This window comes from Xyrauchen texanus, chromosome 12 (assembly GCF_025860055.1).
Source record: "Xyrauchen texanus isolate HMW12.3.18 chromosome 12, RBS_HiC_50CHRs, whole genome shotgun sequence".
Lineage (NCBI taxonomy): Eukaryota > Metazoa > Chordata > Actinopteri > Cypriniformes > Catostomidae > Xyrauchen > Xyrauchen texanus.
Window position 1 is genome coordinate 31,436,375 of NC_068287.1, and position 16,299 is coordinate 31,452,673.

General features: G+C 37.7%; 1 protein-coding gene across 2 annotated transcripts in view; it reads right to left on the reverse strand.

The window, feature by feature from the left end:
• LOC127653237 (rho GDP-dissociation inhibitor 2-like) overlaps positions 1-16,299 on the reverse strand; it is a 32,168-nt gene that overhangs the window by 3,331 nt on the left and 12,538 nt on the right. For both annotated transcript variants that reach the window (XM_052139848.1, XM_052139847.1), the window contains exons 2-5: positions 15,099-15,275; positions 9,540-9,623; positions 2,650-2,726; positions 183-246 (exon numbers count right to left, since the gene is read on the reverse strand). In XM_052139848.1, coding sequence (XP_051995808.1) covers positions 183-246; positions 2,650-2,726; positions 9,540-9,623; positions 15,099-15,270 — 397 coding nt within the window. In that variant the 5' untranslated portion in view covers positions 15,271-15,275. The remainder of the gene's footprint in view (positions 1-182; positions 247-2,649; positions 2,727-9,539; positions 9,624-15,098; positions 15,276-16,299) is intronic.

Genomic DNA, 16,299 nt, shown 5'->3' on the forward strand with positions numbered 1-16,299 from the left:
ATCACAACCCTATCAGAACAGACGAGTGACCCATTTTTGGGTCACGACCAGTGGAGAACCTCTGATTTAGATCACAAACATTAAAGCAGTAGATCTGTGAATAAAGATATCTATACACCTTTGACTCTAGCTATCCCAGCACCAAGGCCAACATTTAAATTCATGACAACATATGCACTTACCTCTCAGTCCTTTCCTGTAGGTCAGATGCACATACTTCATTCCAGACACAATGTCTCTGTTTACCTAATGGAAAGAGATGGATTAAGTGGAATAAATATTATTAACTGAACATGTCATTTTCATTCTCAGGCATTTTAACCTGTTACAGCAAAGAATCACCACCAGAGGTCCTGTTAGATGACTTTGGCAATTCACTTCACATCTGAGTACCCTTTAGGGAATTTCCATAATGCTCCATATAAAGGAAATTCTTCTTTACTTTAGTATTTTAGGCATTAACTGAATTAGCATTTGGAGATGATCTCTGTTCTGGATTGTACAACAACATTCTGCAGGAATATGATCTCGTCAGGCTGATTGACAATTAAATAGAGTGGTTGTAGTTGTTACATTTAAATAAAGTGAAATTAAATGTAACCTGCTCCATCATTTTGAGTCACTTTGACCTAGAAACACATTTGAAGTTCCCTTACGACTCGCACTTGACATTGTATTTATTGACGCATATGGGGAGTGCCTTCTTACACAACCTAGTTGAAACCTCTCTACAATAATGCCAACATTCTAATATTGGATATGTTTGAGCCCCTCACTGTCTCTCACTGCATCAGGCATGTGGTCAGTTGATGATGATGCTGCTACCCCTCCCCCAGAGAGGGCGAGGAGCGTGCAAGGGCCACTGACAGGGTGATGCTCCATGTCCTTACAAGGGCGGACAAAGAGCTTAACCTTGAGCGATCTCCCCCAGAGGAACCTGAACTGTCTCGCCTCGATGAATGGTTCCTGCAGTCCGGACGCCGTCAAACGGCCGTGTTCTGCAATTCTGCCCTATTCTTCCCCAAAGTTCATAACGAATTGCGTGAATGTGCTGAGAAGGGCACGCACCAGGACTTAGACAGTGACACCATCCTCTCTAATGTGGATCACGGGGAAGAGAACGGTAACCCCAACTATCCCCTGTGGAGGATGCGGTAGCAGCACACCTCTCCCCAGTGAGTAACAGGTCATGGAAATCACGCTCTATACATCTTTCCAATCAGTTTCGACAAACATCCGCACTGGCTGGAGAAGCTTACTCATAAGTGGGCCATGCTGGTTCAGCACTCCACGCAATGACGGTGCTCCAGGTATTTCAAGCCAAGCTCCTCAAGCAAATAGATGAGCAAGGCTTGGATCCAGAGACATTCAAAGAGTTCCTTCTACCACCGGCCCCTTTTACAGTGACTTCAACATAACAATAATAATAATATTAATTGAAAAAATAAACCATGACCTCTAGAAAATGTAACACAAATCGCATAATTTTTTGTTTCAACAAACGGCTTCAACAGTGATCATCAAGGACATTAAATAATGTGCTGTACTTTCAGAATTAGGACATTAAATATATTACCACCTGCTCAAGTGAAATCTCCAAACTGCAAATGCAGAAACTGAATTTGGAGTTAAGAGGTGGTTCTGAAATGTCTTCAGATTCAAATCAAATTCTTAGGAAAATAGCTAATTACGATTTGCTCCAATTCATTTACATACAATACACCCATAGAATGCATTTAGAATTAGCGCTCTCACGAAAACTGGATAAGACGCTTCACACAGATGCTTTTCGCACTCACGAAAATAGAAGGTAACAAATGTTCTAAAATATCCAATCATATTCTGGAACAACGAAAATATACACAAACCCACTTTCCTGCTTGTTTTGTACCAGGAATTGTTTACACATATTTATTAAAAGAGCATTATATTTTAGGAAATTTTAGCCTGGGAAAGAGCGTCTCTGTGAGTTATTTATAGTGCTGCAGAGCCTTGGGAGCGAACAAGAATTCTAAACATTCTTTAAAAAAATAAAAAATAAATAAAAATAATTCCATCCACTTCTACTCGAAAATATCTAATAACATATGTGTTCATATCTAACAACATCTAAGCCTGCAGAGGCTTGGGAACAGAAGCATGCCCCCTCAGATTTTTAAGCCAAGGGGATTTTCAAAAGTATTTGTATTTGATGATTAAGTTGCACAAAAACTGTCTAAAATTCTGTGACAGGAATCATCATTCACATGTCTAAATCTGGTCATTCAAATCCAGACACACCCTCAGCAGATTTTGTGCTTTAAACTGAAAATTCCTCATCATCACCCTCAAAAAGATACGCACACAAAAATAGTTATCAAAATGTCGAACAAAAGTTATATATTAGGTCAGGATTTGAACGAGTCCCATTGCACACTATATGAAAAATAGACAACCAAATAGTTTCCCTATATCATGTTTTATATGCCAGGACTGCCTCTCATGCCACCTCAAAATAAATAAATAGGTGCATGATTCTCCTATGTGGGATCACAGGATGATTCAAATGCATTGAAACTATCATTGATAAAAAATAAAATAAAATTTATAAAGAAGAATAAGTTTTATTTCAATGCAATAGGAATGTTGTGTCTGAAATCGGATATTTACCTTGAAGTGGATTTTCACCCTGTAGTCCACGCCCTCCTTCATGGTGAAATTCTTCTTCTTCAAAGCCTCAAGGTCACCTGTGTAAAAATGTGGATGTTAATTTTTATTTAATTGTACCAGATTAACATTACCTGGCATTTCACATCTTCATTCTCAACATGCTAAACAAAACAGCAGAAATCAATATCATAACAGTAAATATTAAGGGTTCATTCGTTTGCTTGTAGTTCAAATGGGTTCATTGCAAAAAGCTTCCTTACAAGAGTTTCGACTGCAGCATTATCAATTTATCCTTTGAATCTGCCCTAAGTGCTTTATAATGTACACGATTGAGACAGTGGAGGAAGGAGATATAGGATATTAATACAATGAACAACATCATTGATGCTATGTGTCCTTCACGTTGGTGCCAGATTGTGTTTATTAGTTTCCTGTGCTCCAAATCTTTACTGTGGTTCTATTTTTTGAGTATATTGGTTGCATAATAGAATATGAGACCTTGGATGTAGTTTCTCCACTTTTAAAGGAACAGTTCACCCAAAAATTAAAATTCTCCAATTTACTCAATGGCATGTTGTTCCAAACCAATATTACTTTCTTTGTAATGTCAAACACAAAAGGAAAAGTTATGCAGAAAGACAGCCTCAATCACCATTCACTTGCATTTAATGGAAAAGATGTAATAAAAGTGAATGGTGACTGAGGCTGTCATTCTGTCAAACATTTCCTTTTGTGTTCAATGGAAGAAATAAAATAAAATTCTCATCTGGTTAGCTATTAATATAACAACAACAGCATAGCCATCCTTCCCCTTAAAACTTTTTGTTTTACATCAAATAGATTAATCCCAAATCCCTTATCCCTTATCGTAACTGGCAAAATAAAACTCAGATAATTACTGTAATAACATAATCCTGATTAAACAAGAGGATTATTCTGGTTCATCCACAGTATGAGCATGGGAGGTGTGCTCTTCTTATGACATGTTCATAAGCAGCACTAATATGCAAGCAGATCACACCTTGTTTACTTTGTGTGGGCAGATGATTCAACATTCATGGCAAATATATTTTGATCCTTTCTTTTCAGAAACCAAGAACACAATTAGCGTTCTCCAAATCCAGGATGGTTGCTAAAGTAAATAGCACATAATTTTAAAACTACAGTAGAAGTCATTATTTTACATACACTTAGGTTGATGTCATTAAAACCATATTTTTAACCGCTCCAAAGATGTAATATTATCAAACTAAAGTTTTGGCAAGTTGTTTAGGACATCTACTTTGTGCACGACTTGAATAATGTTTCTAACATTTGTCCAGACAGATTGTTTCACTTTTAATTGACTATATCACTATTCCAGTGGGTCAGAAGTTTACATACACCAAGTTAACTGTGCCTTTAAGCAGCTTGGAAAATTCCAGAAAATTATATCAAGCCTTTAGACAATTAGCCAGTTAGCTTCTGATGCTGAATTGGAGGTGTACCTGTAGATGTATTTTAAGGCCTACATTCAAACTCAGTGCCTCTTTGCTTGACATCATGCGAAAATCAAAAGAAATCAGACAAGACCTCAGAAAAATAAATTGTGGACCTCCACAATTCTGGTTCATCCTTTTTCTGGTTCAGCAATTTAAAAATGCCTGAAGGTACCACGTTCATCTGTACAAAGAGTAGTAAATAAGTATAAACACTGTGGCACCACGCAGCCACCATACCTCTCAGGAAGGAGACACATTCTGTCTCCTAGAAATGAATGTTGTTTGGTGCGAAAAGTTAAAATCAATCCCAGAACAACAGCAAAGGAACTTGTGAAGATGCTGGAGAAACAGGTAAACAAGTATCTATATCCACAGTAAAATGAGTCCTATATCAACAACCTGAAAGCTGCTCAGCAAGGAAGAAGCCACTGCCCCAAAACTGCCATAAAAAAGACAGACTACAGTTTGCAAGTGCACATGGGGACAAAGATTTTAATTTTTAATTAATCTGGTCTAATGATACAAAATTTGAACCGTTGGGCCATAATGAACATTGTTATATTTGGAGGAGAAAGGGTGAGGCTTGCAAGCCGAAGAACACCATCCCAACCGTGAAGCAGGGGGGTGGCAGCATCATGCTGTGGGGGTGCTTTGCTACAGGAGTGACTGGTGCACTTCACAAAATAGATGGCATCATGAGGAAGGAACATTATGTGGATATATTAAATCAACATCTCAAGTCATCAGCCAGGAAGTTAAAGCTTGGTTCAAATGTGTCTTCCAAATGGACAATGACCCCAAGGATACCTCCAAAACTGTGACAAAATAATTTAAGGACAGTACATTTTGTATAATTAGTAATTGTTACATTCTGCATTCATGGGAAATAAAGCACAATGACAGAATTTCCCAAACTGTGTAAGTGTAAAGATCTGATTGGGGGGTTGCATCTCTTGATATCCGGCAACCCCAAATATGTTGAAATCTAATTCTGATCGGCTATTCTCCCTTATTTATCATATGCAGATAACTAAATATTTTACTTGCATGATAACTTATGTTATCCATGACAAAACTGATCAAAAGAGGATGGTAAATTGGGATGGTGGTTTTACAAGGGGGATGTTTCTTGTACCAGATACCATGTCTTGAAGGTTCCTTGCGCAACACACTATCAGTAGTGCTCGAGGGAAATGTATTTACACTTGAACTGATGCAAAAATGTCAGGTGGAGGATTGCACTTGTCAGTAATTTGGCAGAATGGTGTTGGATTCAGGGTACACTAACTTTCAGAAGCAACATGATGATTTCCAGGGTGATTGTGTTCCGATTGTGTTCTTTAAAATTGTAATATGCTAACAAAGATGCTACATAAGAACTACAAAGGGTCAAAAAATGTCATGCACTTAAACTCACATTCTTATTGTAGTTGTAGTCCTTATATAGCAACCTTTTCCTTTTTTTCTTTATTACTTTCTTTCTCACTCTAATTTAAAATTCATGGGTGTCGTCTGGTTATGAACACAGTTTGCAGAAATTGTAGTTGGTATGCTGTTTGTATGGCTCCTATACAGCAGTGATGGAGATAAATAGCAAGGCAGATAGATCCCAGTAGAGGCTCCAGCAGTCTGAAAACTCAGCAATCTGGAAGAGGTGAGAATGAGAGCGCCCTGTTCCACCCTCTCTCCCACTGCTGCAGGGTTCAACACGGCTACCTCCCCTCCTCTCATCACTATAAACATAATTCACTAAATCTCACTTTCCCTTTAAAGATCTGTCTGCTGCTGACACATTAATGTATATGACTTTTTATTGCTCAGTAGCCTTGGCAAAGGCTATATTTTGTTAAAATTGTATAATGCACAGTCACTTTAAAGACCTAATAAAATCACAATGGGATTTTTCTTGCTTTTAGTCCATGTTTATTAGATTTTAAGTCATCTATATGCTATTGTGCTCATAAAAGTTGACTAAACTATACATTTAGCAGACATATCCATTTAGAATTTACACTATTTTTACACTAAATGTTGATGACTCATGTTGCACTCAGAGGCGCATAAAAATATTTTATGAACAATTGAGGACCAGGGGCAGAGCGGAAGAGATTGTAGCAGTTAAAAAAAAATAATAATAATTCCAATTCTGTTTGGTGCTGCTTATGCTTCAGAAATGAAACACTTCACCAACTATTTAAAAACTACATCTTCATCTTCTATTTTTCAGTATTTAGTGTGTTGGGAACAGTAATTGAATTACAATCTCAAGGAAGGACACATGACTCACTCATTGTGTTATCATCCCTCTACATTTGATGGGGAGTTGATTGTTCATTGGTTTAACTGACAAATAACTCAATGCTTTTGGGGCCATTCACACTAAATGCGCTTTTGCGTTTAATTTCCTATGTAAACATGCACCAGGCATTTATTCTCAGGATCTGAGACCGGATGCAACAAACCCTGCAAAATATTCAACTGCTCAGATGTGGAATCATTTGAAGGATTCAATTAAGAGCGCATGGTAAGGTCTGGCTTCCTGCTGCTCCAATGTGAACGTCAGTAGAGCAGAACTTCTGCTGTCATGGTGAGTGGTTTTCAAGCCTGGAGTGCAGTCAGGTTCCACTCCCCACCTTCTACCCACCAGTGACTGTCACAGTCTTTCTCCTCTACTGCCTGTCGGCATCTATCAAAAGCTCAGTCTGGTTATCGTGTTCCGTCCCAGCAGCTGTACCACCGTAAGGTGCCAGCCTCAGCTGTCACATACAGCAGGACAGCACACCTGTGTCCCTGGATCACAGACCACTAATGCTTGGAGCTTAAATTACAGCTTACACAAGATCACGGTGTAATATTTTATGCTGTTAGCTAAAGTTTTCTTGTAAAAAGTGTTTACATACATATCTGTGTGTAGAAACTGTGTGAATGTTTTCACGCAGAAATCATGAATAATCAATCATTTTAAGCTTACATTTTTTGTAAGGCTTACGAACCGACTAAAACCACAAGTGTGTAAAATATCAGATATCATTCCCGGTGGCCTTAGAAACAAGGAAGTGCAAAGATGAAATGCTTTCTATTTATTTAATTGAATAGAAAGTGAATAAGTGACCTTCCAGTAACTCTTACTTATTTCAGAGTAACAAAAATAATGTGTGTTATAACTGCAGACATGTGCTCCATCTAATCTGGATTCACCAACATTAAAACTAGTGTAAGAACAAATGTATGTGCTTAAAACATTGTTTGTGAATCTGACAGACACTTTGCCTGACAAACTTTTCTCTGTACACAGCAACACTCATACACAATTATCAGTGAAGGAGACTAGTTTCATTGGTTTAGAAGTTTTTTAACTAAAATGACCATTAAACCAGCCATCATTGTTCCTCTTTTTTCATTTAAGAATTAAACAGGAAGTGCACACACAAAAACGCAACAATGTACTCTGTTAAGAGGGCAATGCCTTCCTGTACACACAAGACCAACACAAACGGCAAAGTCACTTCTTGTTCTGTTCTAGAAGAGGAAATGTGCAGGAACTTCTAGGTTGGTACATGAACAAGTTTTTACACTGAGAATGATGTTACAGTTTTTACAGCTGAACAGCTTTCTTTTTGTAGAGCACTGGGATAAGGGATAGTTCATTTAAAAAATGTAAAGTCAGTCATTATTTACTCACTCTCGTGTTGTTCTAAACCAATATAACTTTCTTTTTCATAACACAAAGGGGGACATTTTGAAAAATATTCTGTTTGCTGATGTCATACAATGGCAGTGGATGGTGACCAGCTATATAAGTTTCAAAAGGACACAAAAGTATAATAAAAAAAAGCAATAAAAAATATAAAAAAAACACAGCTGCACACAAAACAGATAACAGAACTTACAAAACATTTTGAAGTCAAAAAGGAGATGCATTCTATGCCCAGCCTTATTTGTTTGGAGTATTTTGAAATCAAACTGAGAGAGATTGAAGAGACATACATACACACATACACAGTCAAAAGCCACAGGGAGACAGAGACTACAGGAGACCGTAGTGTTTTGGATGTTTCTTCTTACTGAAGGTGAACTGGAAGAATTGAAGAGAAAGGTGCAAAAAACCGGTATGTCTATCACGTCTCCTCCATTCTGAAGCGGTGCATGTGTGATAGACTTCTGCCTGTAGAGAGCGAGATCTCAGCAGAACAGTCGGTAAGTATGACACCCTCAGAAAATTTAAGTAGTTTATAACCTATAAACTGGTATGTGCCAGTAAGTGCCAATTCATAGTGGACGGGGCTACCTGGCAAGACTCTCCAAATAGAAACCAAGCAATCGACATAATGTCCTGTCAGTCATCACAGCTGTGACTGTGACTACCTCAGCCTCTTCCATCTCTCTCAGTTTGATTTCAGAGTAGTCCAAATAAGGCTGGGCATAGAAATGCATCTCCTCTTCATCTTCAAACTCTTCACACATGTTTTGTAAGATCGGTTCTCTGGTTTGTGTGCAGCTGTGTTGTGTTCTTTTTAACATGATTTTAGTGTGATCAAATCACGTACTAACCTTTTCAGTGTATATCCAATTTTAGTAAATTTGAATTTTTTTAAGCCTTTAATCCCCCTCCAAAAATTGGCCCAATTCACTTTCATTGTAAGTAGTACATCACTGTCACCTCGACTTTAGATTTTTTAAAGAAAAGGAGGTAAAAGTTTAAATTATTTTTAATAGTGATCAACTTTATGCCAGAAGTGCTGTTGATTGAACTTAACTTGTATTAAACCTGGAACAGTCCTTTAATTTTTCATCATTGTCAAGATTTTAGGTTAAAATTATATGCATGTAAGTATAAAGGAAAGAACCTGTAACTGGTTACCATTTCACAATTTTAATCACATTTTTGCCTTTGCATATTCATTTCAAATGATCCTGCATTGTGACACGTGAATGTCAATGTAGTATCTCAAATATTATGGTCATAAATCTGCATGTATAATAATAATAAATTAATTAGCTAATGTGGTTTAAAATAGTTTTAGATTGAGTATAGCATGGACCACTACTTTCATGTCAACTAGCCACATACAGCAGTTTACGATTGATTTGTGTTGCAGGTCTCCATCCCCAGCATTGGCTGGCCTCAGAAGCAATGACATCATCCCTCTGAAGGCAGGGGAGGTGAAGCATTAGAATGCTGTGCAGAGGCACTCTGTCAATATTGTCCACTAAGCAAATGCCCTTTCTGCTCTTGACCAGCAACCTTTGTGTGGACAATAGAGACCACCGATTCAACCCACTTACCTCAATCCACATAATTATTGTTCTATGAACACTTGTTATACAAATTTAAGATGTAAAAGTTGGACTGCCTTAATTGTATGTAATTGTGTTTAAAATATTGAATAGTTTTGCAGTGAGACTCACCTGTCAGGTCCATGGTGATGGGTCCTGGAGCCTGATCGCACATCAGAGTCAGTCGGGTCACCTGAACATTAGGAATGGTGGGATCTACCATGCAATGACAAAAATGAATTAAAAACAGAAACCCATACATACATGCAATAGCTACACTAGGATAAACCCACTTATCCATCAGAGAAGTTTTGTCCCCTACTTTGTGATTCTTGTGATTGTGATTCTTACTGGTCCAAGTCAAAAGAGCCCAATCTATTTTATATTATGGTCTCTAGATATGGCTTAGGTCCCTCCATCATTGTAAATCTATGGGATTTTTTTGCCTGTTTATCATCTGCCAGATGAAATTCGCTAAACTGATCTCCTACAAAAGTAATGATGCACCTCTCCTCAATAAGATGATGATTTAAGGTACAATTTACATCCATGGCAATAATGGTGAGGGAAGAGTTAGGTACTGAAATGTAATATAAAGTTTTGAAAAATTCCCTAATCTTAAAGGAATATTTGAAAATTCTCTCATCATTTACTCACCCTCATGCCATCCCAGATGTGTATGACGTACTTTCTTCTGCTGAACAGACTTTTTTTTCAGATTTTAAGAATATTTCAGCTCTGTAGGTCCATACAATGCAAGTGAATAGTGACCAAAACTTTAAGCTCCAAAAAGCACATAAAGGCACCATAAAAGTAATCCATGGTGATTTAGTCCATGTCTTCTGAAGCGATCCAATCGTTGTTGTGAGAACAGTCCAAAATGTTTGTTGTGAAAACTCCTTTTTCACAACAAATCTTGACATCAGCAGTCTCCTTGGCAATCTTTATTTCAAGCTCGATTATACTTCCTAGCACCATTTAGTGCTCTGCGTATGCGTCAAGTGTGAGGAAGTGTAATCGAGCTTGAAATCATGATTATGCCTAGAGACTACAAATGGCAAGATGTACAGTGAAAAGGAGATTAGAACTCTTTAGAAGACATTGATTAAACCCTAGGAGTCTTATGAATTACTTTTATGCTGCCTTTGTGTATTTTGGAGCTTCAAAAGGCCTGATCACCATTCACTTGCATTGTAAGGACATACAGAGCTGAGATATTCTTCTTAAAATATTTGTTTGTGTACAGTAGAAGAATAAAAGTCATACACATCTGGGATAGCATGAGAGAGAGGTAATGCTTAGAGAATTAAAATTTTTGGGTGAACTATTATTTTAACTAATAAAAACAGTGATGCTATAGTGGCTATAATTTACCACCACTGTATCATGCTGATCTGTGTCTGACACAGAAATCCAATCGAATGTGTCCATTCTTGCATATCCTGTCTATCCAACGGCATTACTTGCAGAGTAAATCCTCCAAGACGACTGCTTTATTCATTCATCATCTGTCTCAGACTAGAGGTAAGACACTTAGACTGGACCAAACAGAGTGTGAATGGAGAAGGGAAAAAAAAAATGGGGCTTTCATGTGCACCTGCAACGCACAGGCCAATCAGAGTGTAAATAAGACACATTCATCATCTCACATCTGTGCAGAGGAATACCATCAATTTATGTTTGTGGAGAGATGGGTCTCCCTCTCTCTACATCCATACAATTCACACTCACTTCCTTTGTTTTGTTAATCTTTGATATAAAGTGTCTTTCACAAACAAAATCCCTTTCATTAAAAGATAGACGCATTTAAGTCAGTGTTGCTAATGAGCTGCCATATAATCCTTTCAGCCTTTCTAGCTTCCATAAGAGCTCTTGCCATTACAGGAGAAGATTGGATAATTCACTTAGAATTAATCACACCCCCTGATAGCATTGTTTATTTGCTGTCTGCACTGTTTATGCATCCGATACACTAAATCAAATAATAAATTAGGTAACAGTGCAAACAAGCCCAAAAAATATTTTCTCAGTGCATTGCATTGGTAACATTTTGCAGGCCAACACAACAGGCAACTGCACCTCTGGGATATTTTGAGCAGCAGCTTTCAATGGGAGATGTAGTGATGCACTTTTTAAACAATCTTTTAAGCATTATATTACTGTGGCAGGGCGGAGAGCGGGGCCGGGTCGTGATCCTACACACCCAGTCTCGTATTAGGCTAATTATGCCTCTGTGAGGTTTAAAGGCTGACTGCAGAGGGTCGTGCAGGAGAGAGAGATCGTTAGCGGACATGTCCGTCATGTGTGTGTTTATGTTGTCTTTTAAGTTTACCATTAAACTATTATTTATACCGTCAAGCCGGTTCTCGCCTCCTCCTTTCCATTAATACGTTTTACAATAACCTAATAACGTTTCAACCCCAGCACTTTTTTGGGCATTTTCAGCTCAATTTGAGCAGCAATTGAAGCGCCCATTGAAAGCAGTTATTTTCTACTGTGCCATTAACTTCATTTATAACACTCTTCTCCATCATTTGAAATTACTACTGTGATGATGATCACAAAAACATGTACACAAATATCATTCTAATAAAATTCCATTTACCACTTGCTCTCTGTGGGCAGTATAGAGCAACGTTAACTGCGACAAGCAAATAGCGCTGATGTTTGTGAATATGATGCAATCTATAATACAACAAACTATTTTAAAATAACAACAATTACTTTTATTTTACCACCTGGTTAAACTGGATTGCATGTGGTTAGTGTATAAGGTTCAGGTTTTTGCGCAAATGTTTTATAAATTCACCCTAGAGCCATTCTGTGTAGGTTTAGGTGGAAACAGCTGCATGGAGGTTAGTGACCTTAGCAAGCAGTCTCAGCACATTTCAACAGACTGATAGAGCTCTCTGATAACTGCTGCTGCCCAACCCCTTTAACAACAGTACATATTCAACCCAATAGAATTGTATCTGTGGAGATTCCTATATGAACAGCCATTCATCGCTGAAGCTGTCTTGTGAATCAAGCAGGAAAGGGGAGTAGCTTTAAACAGCTGCTTATCAACTCTATTGTCCTGCTGAATAATTGTTTCCACATCGTCAAAAGGAAGCTAGTGGTGTAATACCGCATACAACTAATGGTTGGAACAATCTCACTGATGCAGTGTTATTGATGCAGGATGGACTGTTTTTTTAAGTGGGAACTGTAGTTAATCATCCACTGATGGCTATGAGTGCCACCACCCGCCACAGGCATGTTCAGTTCACATTCAAAACAGCACACCAGGGACCACACGCACCAAATATGATTGACATATACACAGGCAGAATCCCAATATTATATCTGAGAATATCTTATGTCAAATTAATGGACATCAAGACAAGCCTGCTTTGGTTTTTACATGGCTTCCATACCCAGTGACGATGTGAAAATGCTTTAATTTCTGAAAATATGGGAATCAAAGCATTATCATACACAAGTGTCCTTAAAAGAGAAGTGTGTAATTTTTGTCCTCTAGTGTCAGCAAATGGTATTGCAAAAATAATGACTGTTTTCAAACAGGTTTCCAAACACTCCCCCTTTCTGCAATTGGTTGGATAAACAGGTAGTCCTTTCCCAAACTGACACCATTTAGTTCCCCTTTAAGTCCAACTAAAATGGTTCTGAGAGGATGTATGAAAGGATGTGTTTTATAGGCCAGTTCTCAGAGACTCAAGAAGATTGGTGCCAACTGGTGATGCAGTATGCATTCCAGCATTTTGAATGAAGGCTTTTATTAACCTGGCCATAACCAAAAATACACACATTAATAATTTATGAATCAGAGAAGTCAGGAGGTAAATACCCTTGGCAGTTGCATTTGAAGGTAAAAAAGAAAATACTGCAGTTGACATATTCTCAATAGAAAATGAAATATCGTCTAAATCAAAGAGAAGAAATTAATCTGCCTTTATTTCCTAAGGTTGTAGGTATCCGCAAGCTTTTTCAGCAAGCTTTCTCAGTTCACACTCAAAGGATTTAAAAGTGTATATTGGATTTTCCCTCTGGAAAAATTTATTAGGATTGCTTGACTTTGATTATAATAATTAGACACAATTCATCATAGAGAAAAAAAGGAAAGAAAAAAAAAAGATTTCTCAATCTGCACTTACATTATTTCATTCTATAACTCCCAGTCAGAAATACAATAACTGATCTTATAATTAATGCATTGTGCAGTGTGACAAAATATTAAATGCAAATTATACAGCATTATGCTGTGAGTGGAATCATAATTCATGTATCATGTATTACATTCTAAACAACAAAGCCATTCAATGCAATGCTTTTCTGACTGTGTGATAGCCACCTTATCATTCCTTTCACTGAGTTAAGAGGATATTGTTTGGGGGCTTTGATCCAAAACTGGAATCCCCTAGGGATATGAGTTAGTCTAGACAGCAGGGGGAAGAAGTGAGAACAGTCCTTTGAGGGATGAGCCACAGCTTTTTATAAATGTTAAAATACTTTCATCCCAGTTTTACATGCAGAGAAAACTAAAAGTAAGCTATTAGTAGGTTCATTCCCCTGAAAATTTTAAACACTGTGGCTCCATGGCGCTTCAACATAAAAACACGGGAAGTCAGCATAATTTTTCAGAGAGTTCCAGTACCCTAGAATTGGCCACATTATGCAGACTAACTGAAAAGCGCTACCACCTATCAGACATTATTGCATCAGCTCCAGTGCATTTACCTTCCCTTGTGGCACGACCGGAATCACATTGTCAAAAGTATTCCAATAATAATCACGTTCACATAATCAGTGACAGCACGATTCAGGGGTTTAATTTTCCCACTAACATTACACTTTTACTCCACTGATGGTTAGTTTTAGGTTTGGGATATAGGTTGGGGGTTTCGGTTTATAAAATATGCATCCCTCTTAGCTGTATTACAGCCTGTACAGCCTAAAACAATTTGCTTCACAACTCTCTTTTTGCGCCCCTCTGTGGACATTACACCTGGAAATTGGAGCTCACAGGTGCTCATAAGCCCAACAACACTTACCGCATTGGCCATTGGGGGCAGTGTTTTGACCAATTTTACATAAGTCAACCTACTGTTACGGATTTCACTGTGAGATTATACTGGGTGCTTTTTAAAAATTGCTGTTTGTTTAAGCATCCTGACCAGCTCAACATACTGAAGCAACATTGGCTCAACCAATATTGTGAGTTTGACAAATGACGGGGTAGTGTTAAGGAAACCTTTTTGAACACATTCATTATTTCTGCAATTTCACTTGGTAATGCTAGTGGTGCACAAATTACACTCTTTAGCTTTAACAAGGAGGGCAATCCTCAGAGGACATTTCATTACTCATGTAAAGCTATTCAATAAATGTTTTGTACGAGTTTTTCTGATAGACTACATTGTACACATTTAAGTTATAATCATAGGTAGATGCATAGTACTTTATTGACATCTGAGAAAAAAAATCAAGGAATACCTGCAAAAAGTTAATTACACAATGGACTGCTATGCTTGATAACTAATACTATATGTTTTCAGTAAAGTGATTTTATGTTATAAAATCTGTTGGCAGTTTTATTTTGCCAAAACACAGGTTTTAAACTAAGACCAATCGAAATATTCAACCTAATACATTGAGTTGCTTCAGCCTCAAATACAGCAAAACATGCATTACCTGCCACCACAGGTCCAGAGCCAAGGAGGGTCTGCTTGTACTTGTTCAAGCTCTCGTCATCCTTGTCCAGTTCCTGAATTTCCTGTAGGCTCTTCTGAGCTGGAGGCTGGTAGTTCAGATCTGGCTCATCTTCTTCCTCAACCACGGGCACTTCTTTGTCTTTATCAGCCATGATGCCTGAGAAAAAGAGGAATGAGGGGTTTAAAAATAGGTCTAGCCATGGTCTCATGACTTTTTTCATTGTCCAGTTTTTCATTGTCCAGCCAAATGTGGATTATATAATATACTCGCCCTGTTTTCTCTGAATCTGAGCATATTTGAGCCAAACATGTCGTCATAGGATAGATAATATTTTCAGACCAGAACCAATTTCGACCTTAACTCTGTTTTGACGAACTGAGTAGTTACTGCATTTTGCCTTTGCAGGGCAGTTCAGAGTATACTTTGGTTGTCCGCACGGTATGCTTGATGCAAATTTCGTCATCAACACGCGAACAGTCCTTTTCTGTGAACATTGTTGCAGTATGTGTCTGCCACTGAATGTACTAAAAGAGTATCACAAAGCAGTAGTAGTGCGCATGCGACAAACTCGTATTCACTCGTGGTCGAAAGAGTACACTTTAAAAGGCAACACCGTCGACTGGGCACAATCTGATCCGAAACGTAGAAAAACAAAGTATACCAGGCCCTTTAATCTCCTTTCCTAATAAATTAGTACTATAGGGTTTGTTTAACAGAAATGGTGTTTCAGGGCCAACAAAAGCTGTTGATCCAGCAGAAAAAAAACCTACATTTACTGGTCACCCAGAAATTGTACATCCACATTGATAACATACAACTTTTTCTGATTCTAGTAACAAGAATTCAAATCGTGAAATTCAGTTTTTCGTATGACTTTAAAAAAAAAAAAAAAAAAAATTTGGTAAATCACACTATTCAAAGATCTCAGCCGGCCATTCATGACCAAGCAGGAAACTCTATTCGCAAGGGTAATAAAATGACCAGATATCGAATTCCTGGTGTTAAAATCAAGTGTGAAATTTGTGATCTATTAAAGTACATTTTGTGTTCCACATATGACTCTTTCACTACTATACAGACTAGATAAACAACAGGCTGATGGTTTTTTTGTGCTGATGGATCATTTCTAGCAGTCATTTCCATATTTGAAACATCACCTAATTCATATTCACCAACCCTG